The 13,644-nt window shown below is 53.1% G+C and overlaps 1 protein-coding gene across 1 annotated transcript in view; it reads left to right on the plus strand.

Annotated features, from left to right (window-relative positions):
• LHX4 (LIM homeobox 4) overlaps positions 1-13,644 on the plus strand; it is a 46,099-nt gene that overhangs the window by 13,040 nt on the left and 19,415 nt on the right. The window contains exon 2 of the mRNA XM_011951141.1: positions 5,908-6,079. Within this exon, the coding sequence (XP_011806531.1) occupies positions 5,908-6,079 (172 nt within the window). The remainder of the gene's footprint in view (positions 1-5,907; positions 6,080-13,644) is intronic.

The following is a 13,644-nucleotide window of genomic DNA, read 5'->3' on the forward strand; positions in this document are numbered from 1 at the left end:
GGATGGTCTCGATCTCCTGACCTCGTGATCCGCCCGTCTCGGCCTCCCAAAGTGCTGGGATTACAGGCTTGAGCCACCGCGCCCGGCCGGAACTGAGTTATTAATAGATCAAATTTTGTCTTTAGTGACTCCAAGCATCTACATAAATTCCAGTTTTAAAGTGGAATTTTTGAGATAGTAAATACTGCATGAAATACGTTGAGCTTATTGGGGATTTGGAAATTGTCTTGCCCTTTGCAAATTTTGGTTACAACTTTCTTTTCTTTTCTTTTCTCTTCCTTCCTTCCTTCCTTCCTTCCTTCCTTCCTTCCTTCCTTCCTTCTTTCCTTCCTTCTTTTTTGAGAGAGAGGGTCTTGCTGTGTCACCCAGGCTGCATATCTGGGCTCACTGCAATTTTCACCTCCTGGGTTCAAGCGATTCTCATGCCTCAGCCTCCTGGGTAACTGGGATTATAGGCACGCACCACCATGCCTGGCTAATTTTTGTTTTTTTAGTAGAGACGGGATTTCACCATGTTAGCCAGGCTGGTCTCAAACTCCTGGCCTCAAATGAGCTGCCCGTCTTGGCCTCCTAAAGCGCCAGGATTACAGATGTGAGCCACTGCACCTCTGTAAGAAAAGGGGAGGGGAGATAGTTTTCCCCTCCTCTCCCCTGCAAGAGGAGGTCAAGGCAGTCTTCTTTCAACACCTCCTCCCTCAGAAGGAGGAGATCCGGTTAATGCACCAGAACTTTATTTCTGGTAGGAAACCTAGATAAACTGTTCTGTTCAGCCTTTCTAAACTGTAAAAATAATACTTTATTATAGGTTTAATTAAAAGGCTTATGTTGCTCTTTGAAAAATTTCCAGATAGTTTATATTTTTTACTAATCTAAATAATTACATGGGGCCCACGTTGCCTGGAGTGTGGGGTCTGAGTTCACAGGTCTCCACATCTTCACAAGTAGGGATGGGCGCCATCAACAGGCAGGCACCTTGTAGCTAGAGGAGGAGATGGTGGACAGAGGCTGCTGCTTCCCGTTGTCCCCTGGACATTAGGCATCCATCCCATATGACACATGCACACTAGATGCCTGTGTCGTCTCAGTTTGTGCCTCCAACATTTCCATTTGCCCAGCTGTTAGGGAGCTCAAGAGGCCAGTGGTCTTATAATCCCTTGTTGCTATACATGGAATTGTGTTGAGACTCTCTGTCTGCCACAGTTTCCTATCTAAAAAAATGACAGGCTCAAGCCAAGTAAGGGGATGGTTCAGGCCCCCTGAGCTCTCAGGCTGGGTTAGTCCACCGTCAGGAAAGCAGCAGCACTGGCTATTGGTTGGAATTATGGCTCCCCACTGTGGGCCTTGGATGTATCGCCTGATCTCGCAAAGGCTCAGTTTCCTCATGTGTAAACTGGGAATGGTAATTCCTCCCTCGTTGAGAGTGGTTCACTGAGGTAATACACACTCAAGCCCTGACATGGCTCATAACAGGCTTCTGATGCTGGCGTGTACTACTGTGATTGGTATATTGGAGATCTTTTAGAGCATTTCCAAATTATCTTTGTTTAATCCCCACATCAAAATCTACAGTAGAATAGAAAAGCTTTTTAATTCTTAAAGGGCACCCTTGGTAGGCCCCTTCCATTTTTGCCGAACCAGAGGGCCCTGGTTTGGTCCCAAGGCCTCTCTGTGAGGACCTCTAGTTTGGGCAGCCCAGAGTGACCCAGCGTGGATCCTCTCCTCCAAGCTCAAGGCTGAAACGGCTTGTCTGTCTGCTTTTAGTGTTGTTCCTCAACATGATGCTGTCTCTGCTTACAAGCCTCTGAAACTCCCCTGCCCGCTGGTCCCTGCATACATTAGCCCTAATGTATTCTCTCTTGAATACTCATCAGATTAAGGCTCCCACTAGATATCTTGCTCGAAATAAATTTTATGGGCATACATCCTCACCCTCATCCCATGCATTTGTGGCTGGGAGGAGAAATATAGCCAAATCTCTCCTCAGAGGGCTGGCCAAACAACAGTTAGGTAGGAATCTGCGACCCCTCTTGCCCAGGAGCCAAGGGAGGTGCAAGGAGTTGGGCTAGCTCCTGGCCCGCATGCCAAGGGCCAGCGAGGATGGTGCTTCATCTGGGTTCTCAAAGGGTTAATCGCCCCCCTGGGGCTGGGGCCCAGCTCCTGGAAATCCAGGTCACACAAAGAAGCCCCTGACCTGACTCCCAGGGCAGAGGTGCGGCTGTGCCACTGGGGCATGAAGCCCTGTACGACTCTGCCTAGCAGCCTCCTGCCACGGCTGTGCCCTGCTGTTGGGGCTCAGTGGGCACGTGGCACTGCCCTGTGGCACACAGCAGGCCTTGTTCACACATTCTGCTGGCTCTGCATGCCCTTTGTCCTTAACTCACTTCCCTGAGTTGGGAGGGCTTCCTGGTTGGGTCTCCCCTCCTCTCCCCTGCAAGAAGAGGCCTGGGTAGTCCTCCCAGACACCTCCTCCCTCAGCCTTTCCACTGCTCAGCAGACTGCAGGGGCACTGAACTCAGCTCATGCTGGAGAAACCCGCTCCCCTTTGCCCTTCATAACTCTCCTGACCTGAGCTGTCCCCTACTTTCTCCTGCTGGATCCTGGGGGCGTCACACCAAAGGAGTTCCTGGCTAACCACCCTTCATAGACTGGCGGGCTCAAGGGTCACCTCCTCACCAAGACCTTCCAGGGCCCTCCAGAGATGCCAGCCAGCCCCTGATGGCCCCTGGAGGGAGGCCCGGGGTGTGGCTGAGTGATTACCTGTGTGGGGCAGACAGGCATGGCCCCAAGCCACTGGCATAGTTGCTGTGTGAGGCGGCCACTCGGCCTCCACAGGAGAGTCATGACATTTCTGCAGGGATTCTTGTGAGGGCTCCAGGAGAAAATGCCCAGGAACATGGGTGCCTGACTTGCCTTTCTGTGGGCATGACAGTTATCTCCTAATAATAGCAAGCCTGTCTTGAGCACCTACTGTATACCGGGGCCTGTCTTAAAAATTGTCCATGTATCAATCCATTTGCTCTTCACAACAATCCTACAGGCACTACTGTCATCATCACCCCCTTTTACAGGTGAGGAAACTGAGGCAGAGAGAGGCTAAGTTATTGGTCCAAGTTTAAAAAGCAGAGTCAGGATCCAAACCCAGGCAGCTGAACTCCAGAATCCACATTCCCACCCCATGCCCTGCCCATCCCCTCACTGGGTGGAAATCCCTGTGGCTGTCAAGTGCTCAGTACTTTGCTGGGCACACTGGAACTCCTGGGTCAGTAGTACTGATTGGCTGGACAATGTATTTCTCAAGGAGGAAAACTGTGGAGATAGGAAAAAAAAAAAAAAAAAGAATCCTATATATACTGGGATAATTAGCAAATGGGACACCAGATAGTTTTCATGGGATATTTTGGTCTGAGAAAGGGGTCAACAGGCAAGGCATGTATACCAGGCCTGACTTCCACACAAATACTGGTGGTACTGGGGCCATGAAGGGAATAGGCTGGGGCTGGGGTTTAATTGGGCCCAAGGTTGTCACTTCTGTGTACAGGGCTAGTGATGGCATTCAGTGATTGTCCCAATAGCCTATTTATAGGTTTTAAGTATAAATGTCTTAATAGTTAAGAAAGTCTTCTCTCTACATAGGTTTAGATGTGTTTAAAATTTTTCTTAGCCGGGCGCGGTGGCTCAAGCCTGTAATCCCAGCACTTTGGGAGGCCGAGACGGGCAGATCACGAGGTCAGGAGATCGAGACCATCCTGGCTAACACAGTGAAACCCCGTCTGTACTAAAAAATACAAAAAAACTAGCCGGGCGAGGTGGCGGGCGCCTGTAGTCCCAGCTACTCGGGAGGCTGAGGCAGGAGAATGGCATGAACCCGGCAGGCGGAGCTTGCAGTGAGCTGAGATCTGGCCACAGTACTCCAGCCCCGGCGACAGAGCGAGACTCCGCCTCAAAAAAATAAAATAAAATAAAATAAAATAAAATAAAATAAAATTTTTCTTAGTATGTTGAGGGTAATTCCTTTATATTGACACTTTTTAAATTATATCACACCAATAAACATGATATGAATCAAAAACATGTATGAGGCCGGGCATGGTGGCTCACGCCTGTAATCCCAGCATTTTGGGAGGCCGAGGCAGGCGAATCACCTGAGGTCGGGAGTTTGAGACCAGCCTAGCCAACATAGTGAAACCCATTACTACTAAAAATACAAAAAGTAGCTGGGTGTGGTGGCGGGCACCTGTAATCCCAGCTACTCAGGAGGCTGAGGCAGGAGAATCGCTTGAACCCAGGAGGCAGAGGTTGCAGTGAGCCGAGATTGTACCACTGCACTCCAGGCTGGTCAACAGAGCGAAACTCCGTCTCAAAACAAAACAAAACAAAAAACCATGTATGATTCATGAGAGATTTGGTTTTACTGCTGTTGACATTTTGGAGTGTACAGGAGAAACTAGTGAAAAACTGTTTCAAGGTGAGCTTCTCAGACAGGATTTGATCGATTTATTATTTAGTGATAAACATCTGTGGCGTTACCCTTGTGAGCCAGGCACCATGCTAGGCAGTGAGTGTTTAGACAAACAGCGAGCAAAGGTGTCTTTTATAATAGGGATGGGAACCCTGGTGCCGTATCAGGAGGATACTCTAGGAGGCCAAACGCTTGCACTTTTATGTTTTTGTTCTTAGTACTTGTTGATTTGTTACCTTCTTTTTTTGAAAAGCACAGGGGAAAATGGCTAGAGATCCTAGCACTGTTAGTTCATCCAACCATGGAAACCTGACCATTTTGTAGATTTTGAAACAGTCAGTGACTCAAAATACTATCAAATGCCCAAGCAATCCCTTGGGAAGATGGGATGGCGGAGAAACAGACCTCAGATAGGAAGTCACCCAGGACAGGAACCAGGTGGGGCAGTGGTTAGGGTTCCGTTGCAGACAACAGAATCCACTTTCACTATTTAAGTGAAAAGTGATTAATCATCAGGTGGCAGGTGGCTTTCAACTCAGGAGCCCGCTGGGTGGAGCTTCTGGGATAACTCTCAGCCCCCAGAATTGCATTGCCTCTGCCGTGACTGACCAGGACAGTGCAGCACCCAACACGGCACCTCATTGCCTCCGCCGTGATGCACATCAGCACAATGGGAGCCTGTCCCTCAGCTGTCTTGACATTTAGCTCAGTTTTGAATTCAAGTCTCTCCCAAGAGCGTTTGATTGGAAGACTCACTCATCTTCAAAATGTGAGCCACAAGGGCATCTGGAAAAGCAGTTTCTAGCTTTCCTATCTGCAGCACAGGAAGGCACATTAGGATGAGGTATTGATCCAGCCAATCTATGGTATCGGTTGCAGTTCATTAAAATATTGAGATTTTCTCTACAAGAGCACCCTCAGGCCTGGACCTCGATCACTGCCCACCCCCTCCCCCACACCGTATTTATCATTTGCTTTTCAGGACAGATGGCCTTTCAGTCCAGGCCTGGGCAGGGCTTACTTTGGGGGCTGATGTTTTTAGCAGAGCTTCCAATCACTTGTGAAAATGTTGTGGAAACAGAGGTGGATGTTGCTGAGCCTTCCTGGCCTATTGGCTGTGGAACTGCAGCTGACATAAATGGCTTAGCTGCTGCTGCTAGCCTTGTGGTGCCCTTAGAAACAGATGACTCCTCTGGGCCAAAGTCACCCCAAGCCAGAAAACACAGCCTGGCCAGCAAAGCAAGGGTTGGCTTTCAGTCCCCACTTGTCCCTTGACCATGCACCTTTGTATGCAGTGTATAACCTGTGCAACTACATGCAACAGCTCTGTGGTTTGGGCCATGTCTGTTTCCACCACCATCAGAATGGGAAGGCAACTGCCAGGGCCTGGCCTGGTTAGCAGGGCTGTGTGGAAGGCTCACAGTGCCTCTCTCTCCTCTTCCTCACAGAGATCCCCCAGTGTGCTGGCTGCAACCAGCACATCCTGGACAAGTTCATCCTGAAGGTCCTGGACAGACACTGGCACAGCTCCTGCCTCAAGTGTGCAGACTGCCAGATGCAGCTGGCGGACAGGTGCTTCTCCAGGGCCGGGAGCGTCTACTGCAAGGAGGACTTCTTCAAGTAAGTCAGAACGGTCCCTGTCGTGGCCCTGGCCTGTCTCTGCCTCTCTCCATGCAGTGAGGGGGAAGTTTGCAGTGGGGTAGGCCAGGGAGGGTGGAGAGTCCACTCTGGGAGGGGCAGGTAAGTCCTGGAGCTGAGAGGATGCCCTTTATTGAGCTCCCCCTTCTGATCACTGGCCCATCACTGCCGGAGGTCCAGCCTCTAGGCCTCATTTGATCTCGGCATGGGCCAGGGGTGAGGAGCCAGCGGCCTTGAGCCATATTTCTTCAGGGTGGTTGACAAAGGAGACCTGCAAATCTCCTTTGCTGCTCCAAAGAGCAACAGAAAGAGTTGCTCTTTCTGTCCTGATATATTGGTGCTTCAGGGCATGTGGTCGAAACATTACCACAACTTTCAGAGCAGGTGCTTTTAGGTTCATGTCCACATCTAGAAGCATCTCTGTGGCTGTGTTTGCACAGCCTGCTTCAAGGGCCTTCGAGGCTTGCAAGAGTTGCTTCTGGCAGGAGGCACAGCCAGGCTCAGTCAGTGTCGTCACTTTATATGGAAACATGATCAAGAAAGAGGCAGTTTCGTGTGATGGTTGAGTCCAGACTCTGCCTGAATTTGAACCCACTAATTGGCGGTGTGCTCTTGGGCAGGTTGCTTAACTTCTCTGTGCCTCAGTTTATTTATCTGTAAAATGGGGCTCACAGTAATAGTCCCTACCTCAGGAGGTTTTTATTAGCTTTAAATAAGTCTATTTATGCATCACATCCTCAGGACAGTGCCTGACACTATCAGCTCTTAAGACTGTGAGATTTTTCATTCTGGAGTGGGGTTCATCAAAAACTTGCTGTTGGAGCTTTGGGTCAGGGTGAGAAGACCTCCTGGAAGGTGTTTTCCACGGCATTTAGTCCTTGACTTCTCCCCCAGAATCTGTTACCCAAGGCACTGATGTGAGTGCCTTAGCCGATGTGGTGCAGCTGGCAACAAGCAAAGCCAAGAGCGGGAGGTGGGGGTCAGGATCAGTGACGCTGAGCCCTGTGTTCAGTCACACTAGCCTGGGTGGCCCAGGGGCTGCCGGGCAGGCTCGCCAAGGCCTGAACACACTCAGCCCAGAGAACCAAGCCCCATAGAGGCACCTCATGCTGAAGCTGTATATTTGGGAGATGGGGGTTGAGGGGAGTAATGGGGAGGAATGTGAGTGCTGGATACAGAACACAATTTCTCCCACATCTCCCAAAGGTTTCACTACAGAGAATAAGTGATTTGAATATCTGAGGATGCTCACATTTCTTTAGTGCAATGAGTTGAAGAGCACATTAAAGCTCTTGGTGACTACTGCGTGCGGCTGCCTCCCTGGCTGTGTGCAGAGGATGCACTCACTGTCACCATGGTACTTTGCTCAGATATGTGCTGCTCCCTACGTGTGAGTGTGTGTGTGAGAGCGAGTGTGTGTGGGGCTGTGAGTGAATGTGAGTGTTGTGTGTGTGAGTGCACCTGTGAGTGTGTGTTTAGGAAGGCAGGGGCAGCAGGTGACACGGGCGCCCAGCAAGTCCTTCATGTTTGGGTGGAAGGACAGGCCTCTTGTCCTCCCTCTGAGCTTTTTGTGTACTGCTCTTCTTTCTCACAATCTTCCTGTTGCTTTCCCACCTCTCACCCTCCTCTAGTTTCCTCTTCTCTGGCATTCATGCAATTCCATTCCCTCTAGCCACATCCTTTCTCAGTGGGCAACAGGAGTTTGCCTCTGTTTTCCTCCCTCTATGATGTAATGGCCAGGCACCACAGCAGCTGTTCCGGGACCCTGGGTGGGGTGAATTTCACTGTGTGTGTGTGTGTGTGTGTGTGCGTGCGTTGTGCACCCGGGTGCATATGTGAACATAATGTGTGTGTGAAGAGGGCAGGAGGAGGCAGGTGGGAGGGCCTGGCCTTGGGGCGGGGTGAGCTGCCCTGCTTCTGTGATGAGGTGTGTGCAGGCGTGTGTGCCTGCACCTTTGGGAAGCCAAGAGGTCATGCCTCCGCTTGCCCATCTCGGGGCAGGGTAGGTGCTGGGATGTCCGAGTCAGACCTCAGGGCCCACCAGTTTCTGGCTGGTCCAGCGTGGCAGCTCAGGGAGGCCTGTGGGGTACGAGCAAAGCCTGTCAGGGCCGCTGGCCCAGGGCTTCATTGCCAGAGGGCTGCCTTGCAACCCCCAGTGTTTCCTCAGGGCCCCGTCTGATTTTTGGACCCTGAGCGGCTGGCTCCGAGTTTGGAAAGGGAGGGTGGAGAGGAAGGTGGTGGCAGCGCAGGCGTGTGGTTGGGTTTGGGAGAAGTAATGACCAGGAAAGAGGGTCTCCCTATAGACTCTGGAAGCACCCACATTGTGTGCTGAGGAGGGATCCCCACGGGCCCATGAGCCAAAGGCCCAAGACCAGAAATAACAAGAACAGTTCCTCACCTGGGCCGTTGCCCCTGCCTCCACTGCCCCACACCCTGGCCCTCTTTTGGATACTTTTGGGGGGCCTTACTCAGCAGAAACCTTCTGGCTGGTCCCTCCACTCACCTCCCTGTAGTCTGCAAGCCTTCCCACCCGGTGAGCCTTCCGCCAGGTGAGCCTTCCACCCCACAGCCCAAGCCCAGGCCTGCCCCTGCCCTGTATATGCCACAGAGCCTGCCAGAGGCATTGGCGCATCAGAGCCTCATACTGGCGCTCCCTTCCAGTCCTAGCCCGCTGCTTTCCTCAGGTATGTGACGCCCACCAAGCAGGATGCCCCATTCCCAGGCATGCTTGGTGGGCTGCCGCCTCCACACGCCAGCCCAGGCAGTACATGTCCTCCAGGGGTGGTGCCCACCCTCCAGGACTCCCATCCTTCCAGGGCCCTCAGAGTCCAGCTCTGCAGCAGGCGGGATCCCCAGTGCAGCCATCGGTTCCTGTCTGTCGCCTCTGCCAGGTGACCTAGCACAGAATGCTTTGGTTTCCCTTTTGTCGTGTGCTTGGTTTATCTTCCTTGTTGGCTTGAGGAAAAGGCCTATCTGTGACTCACTTTTCTGTCCCCTGCGTAAGCCGCTGGCTCTGCGCTTTGTCCATAGGCCATTGCCGGGTTTGATACTGCAACAAGTAAATTACCCAATGAATTTACACGCGCTTTGGTGACCAGTTTCTTCTGTATCTTGAAAGACGTCTTTGAGTGAGGGAGGCCCAGGCTGCGTGCGAATGTTCAGGCCCATCATTCAGCCACGGTGACTTCCCTTGTTCCCAGCACCGCTCTGCTTCAGGAAATGACCCACTCTCAGGGCTGGGTCCTTCTGTAATGCAGGGGAGCTGGCCACAGATTTAGTGCTGAGTTTGGGCCATTGACTCCGTGACGGGGTGCTGTGAGGAGGGGAGTTCAAAGCTGAAGTGATTCTCCTTGCTGTCAATGGAGGGCCTACCCGAGGTGAAGACCAGGCGGCTCTGAAGTCCTCCTGGATGGATTCATAACCCTCGCCAAGCTCTTGGGGACCAGGGCTGTTTGGTACAGGAAGGCACAGCTGCAGGCTCCGTCCTAGGTACAGACAGGGAGGCACCAAGCTGTCCAGCATCTGAGTGGTCCCACCTCCCATCCCCAGGGGTCTTGGGACTTGCTGGCCACCTGGGGCTCTGAGGCAGCCTGCTCTTCGTCCCATCTCATTAGATGACACCAGGCATCTCTTTCAGAGGTCACGTGGGCACGCGCGCACACAGTGGAGGTGCAGCAAGGACAGAGAACGTGCTGGGGCAGGAGGGGGCAAGCAGTCCCTGGATCCCCAGGTCCCTCCCTGGTCTCACCCTCGGCTATAGAAGTCACATCTGTGGCCACCTTGTGAGAGGGATAGCAGGTGCCACATACTTGAATTTGCCCATCAGATGCTTTTAGCTGTGGGGTTTGGAAGACACCTGGTCAGAGCTAGAGAGAGTCCCTTTTCCACACTCCTTGAAGAAAAAGAAAAAAGGAAAAGTATGTCCTTTCTGGAACCTCCTCCGAACCCTGTTCAGAGGCAGGGGCAGGGCTCATTGGTTCCCTGATGAGCACTGTGGTCTTAAGTTCCTGGATCAATACTTTAATCTCTTTGCCCATAACAAGGAAGACGGCCACTGCTTTGCACAACTCCAGGGGGCATCCTCCTGTCATATTCTACGTGAAGTTCTGCAGATCAATACGGAGATGTGGAGAGTACCCAAGGGAGGTGGGTAGTACCTTGTAATATTTCAAAAGTGGAAGGAGGCTGGGAGGTCAGGGCTTTCCCAGCCTTCCACCGGGGCATGTGGCGATCCTGGTAACTGGCAGCAGGGGGCGATGTTGCTGTGGACACAGAGGAGGCTAGAAGGATTGTTGGGAAGTTGTACTCTGTGGTGGTTGCATTTTTCTTTGGGGGCTGTTAAGCTCTATCTTGCTCGGTAACATTGACTGATTTTTGCTGTCGTTTGTTGTTTTTGCTGCTTGTGTCCTTGGCTGTCCTTTCTCCAAACGAAATAAAATTCTGAGGCCCAAGAAGAAAGGCATTGAGTTGACTGAGGCAGCACAGTGGGGCTGCGATTTGTTCTGAGTTCAGTGGGGGCTTCAAGCATCAGGAGAGCCCACCCCTGGTGCAGAGGGTGTGCCAAGGCCTGTTATAATTTGAATCCCAAGCTGTGGGGCAATGACTCCTCGTGTTGCATTTGCTAAGCAGGTCCTCTCCAGACCATGTGTCCAGCATGTCATGGGTCCTTCCCGTGTCTCCTCAAAAAGGGACCAGGGCCCAGAGAGAGTAGGGATCTGGGAGTGGGGCTTCTGGGTCACCTTGCTGTCACCAGGTGGGTCCCGGAAGAAGCCAGGCAGCTCTCTTCCCCTGGCACAGACCACCAGGTCCTCTGCTCTTGGAGCTGGGTTGAAGTGCTGCTTGTCGGCAGCCAGCTGGGTGCCCCCAGGCAAGTTTCTTTGCATCTCTGAGCCTCTGTGTCCTCTCCACAGTGCCTAAGAGCTCTGGCACCCAGGAGCGTTTCTCAAAGGGAGTGATTTTGTCAGCAGAGGGGTTTGGTGAACCCAAAAAGAGCTCAGTTGAATTCCTGTCCTTTCATTAGCAATTTGTCTGCACAGGTAACTAGGTCTTTCTGAGCCTCATTCCCTTGTCTGCAGAGAGGAGCTCACGCTAACCCACCGAGCTAGGAAGAAGACGTGTGTGACCCGGGTCCAGCAGAATGCGAGGTGCTTTGTAAACACTGCCGGGTTTCAGGCCCTGCTGTGTGGCTCCCTGACCCGCAGCCCTGCGGGGTCAGAGGTCATCAGAGTTCCCTCAGGGTGGGGCCTGCACTGGCCTCTCCTGGTCTCCCCTGTACCAGCCTCGAGAGCTGCCCATGGAGATGACTCTTAACTGTCTGGAGCTCCTCAGATAGAGGTGGGGTAGCCTCTGGCAGAACCGGGTGGGCCGTGGTCCATGGGAGAAACCTGCCATGTGGATCTCTGTGGAGAGTTGAGAAACAAACCATTATGGAGTGAAAACAAACCCACCTGTGGAACTGAAGCGAGGGCAATGTTCCTACACGTTTGGAAGGTCAAGGGCAAGCCAAGGACAATCCAGGCTTGTGGGGAGCTTCAATCTGTGCCCCCAGCCACTGGGGCTCCCTATTTCCATCTGCCTGTCAGAGGGGTGTGGAGCGACTCTCGGGTGTTCTGAGGGTGCTGCCACCCCACAAGGTTCCTGTCTAAAACATCATGCTTCTCAGGATTCTCCCTGCCCCTGAAGCCCTCACGAGGCAGGCAGGCAGAGATGGGTGCGCCGGGGGCTCGCGGATGGAGGCCGCTGTGTCACAGGGGAGCTGTGCGGCTGCTGGGCCAGGCCAGAATCTCCCTCTGCTCCCCGCGGTGCCCCTCCCCCAGCCTGCCAGTCTGCAGGCCGTGGGTGGGCTGTCTGCCAAGGGCAGGTAGGCAGCGTCCTTGGGAGCCCGGGAGCTGCTCCCATTTATCCCTGCAGTCCAGAACAGCGCATTTCCGCCTGGCCTGGCTGCAGGGTGGTTGTGCTGGCTGCAGACAGGGCTTCACTGGTGACCTCAGCCCAGTCCCTCTGGTGACCAGGGCCTCTGCTCCTCATCTGGCAGGGGGGCAGCTGCCCACAGGACATCGGCTAATATGGGGAAAACCAGGCTCGACCTCTCTGCGGGGTGGGCTTCATGGAGAGCAGGTGTGGGGTTTGAGTCCAGGCTCAGTGTGAACTTGGGGTGTTAGACATCACCAAGCCTCGCTTTTCCATCTCCAAAGGGGGAAGAAAAATACTGACTTTTCTGAGTGACTGTGAGGACTGAGTCAGAGGCAGCAAGGAAGTGGCTTAGGAAGGTCAGGAGGGGCGTCTAGACGGTGCCCCACGTAGGGAGGAGGAAAGAAGACAGCAGGAGGGCCTGGGACCAGGTTGGCAAGGACGGGGTCCTGAGGTTGCTGGCCAGGCTGTGTCAGTGGTGGTGGTGGTCAGGGCATTGAACAAAGGCCCACCCTTCAGTGAGGAGCCGGCCTGCATTTTCCTCACGGGATATTCTCCCTCCCTGTGTGGTCCAGAGCTGTGGGCAGGAACCTCAGCCCTCAGCACTCACATCACAGAGCGGGGTCAGCCCTGGCGGGAGGAGCCAGCCTGCGCCTGGGTGGCTTTCCACTGTCTCAGGCTTTCTCGTGCCCTGTTGCCCCAGAAAGTGGCAGCTTCAGTTCTAGGGTTGGTTGTAGAGTCAGTGTGGAGTCAGACTTTTGCTGAGCCACTTATTGTTTCTGATAACCACACACCTGCCAGGTCATGCAGGCACGATCGTGCGTACACACACACACGCACACATGCACACACATGCATACACGTACACACATGCATACATGCACACACATGCATACACACACATGCACACACACATACACATATACACGCGCACACACATGCATACCCACACATGCACACACACATGCACACACACAGTGCTCTAGCAGAATGTGCTTAAGGAATGCACAGGGGAGGGTCTCTTTGATGTGTGACTTTCCATAATTTCTGAATAGTTTATAGTCTAATTTCCTCGCTAAGCAAATTAAACCTTTTAAGGTAACGATCAGATGGTCCGGATAGTGGCTGTGCGTGTGGACATTTGAAAGATTCAAACACACTGGTGGGACCAGGCCCACAGTCATTTGTGCCGGCCTGTAATCAAGGCAGAAGCAATTACTTAGCCCCGAAGCTCCCCCGGGGACTGAGGCCGTAAATCAGGAGGCGATGAGTTGGAGGAGGATTGTCTGCCCACCCCAGAGTGTGCAGTTCAGCTGCAGTCACCTGGGCCACCCTCCCCGAGTGGGGCCTGGGGTGAGGGCCTCCTGACATCTGTGGAAGCTGCATCTCAGGGACTTTCTGGGTTAGAGGAATCTGTCTGGAGTCACCTAGCTGCAAATTAGCCTGGGGATCAGATGCACCTGGGCTATGGAAATGGGGTCCCCAGCGGGATCTGGGTGACGTGGGAGTGGAAGTTGTGGCCAGCCTGCTTTTGACCCAGGCACAGCACAGCAGCCAGAGGCAGCTGCCTTCCCTCCGTTGCTGAAGCTCGGCCTCCTCTCCTCTCCCTCCTCTCCTCTCTTCCTTTCCCCTTCCCC

This window comes from Colobus angolensis, unplaced genomic scaffold, assembly GCF_000951035.1.
Source record: "Colobus angolensis palliatus isolate OR3802 unplaced genomic scaffold, Cang.pa_1.0 Scaffold315, whole genome shotgun sequence".
Lineage (NCBI taxonomy): Eukaryota > Metazoa > Chordata > Mammalia > Primates > Cercopithecidae > Colobus > Colobus angolensis.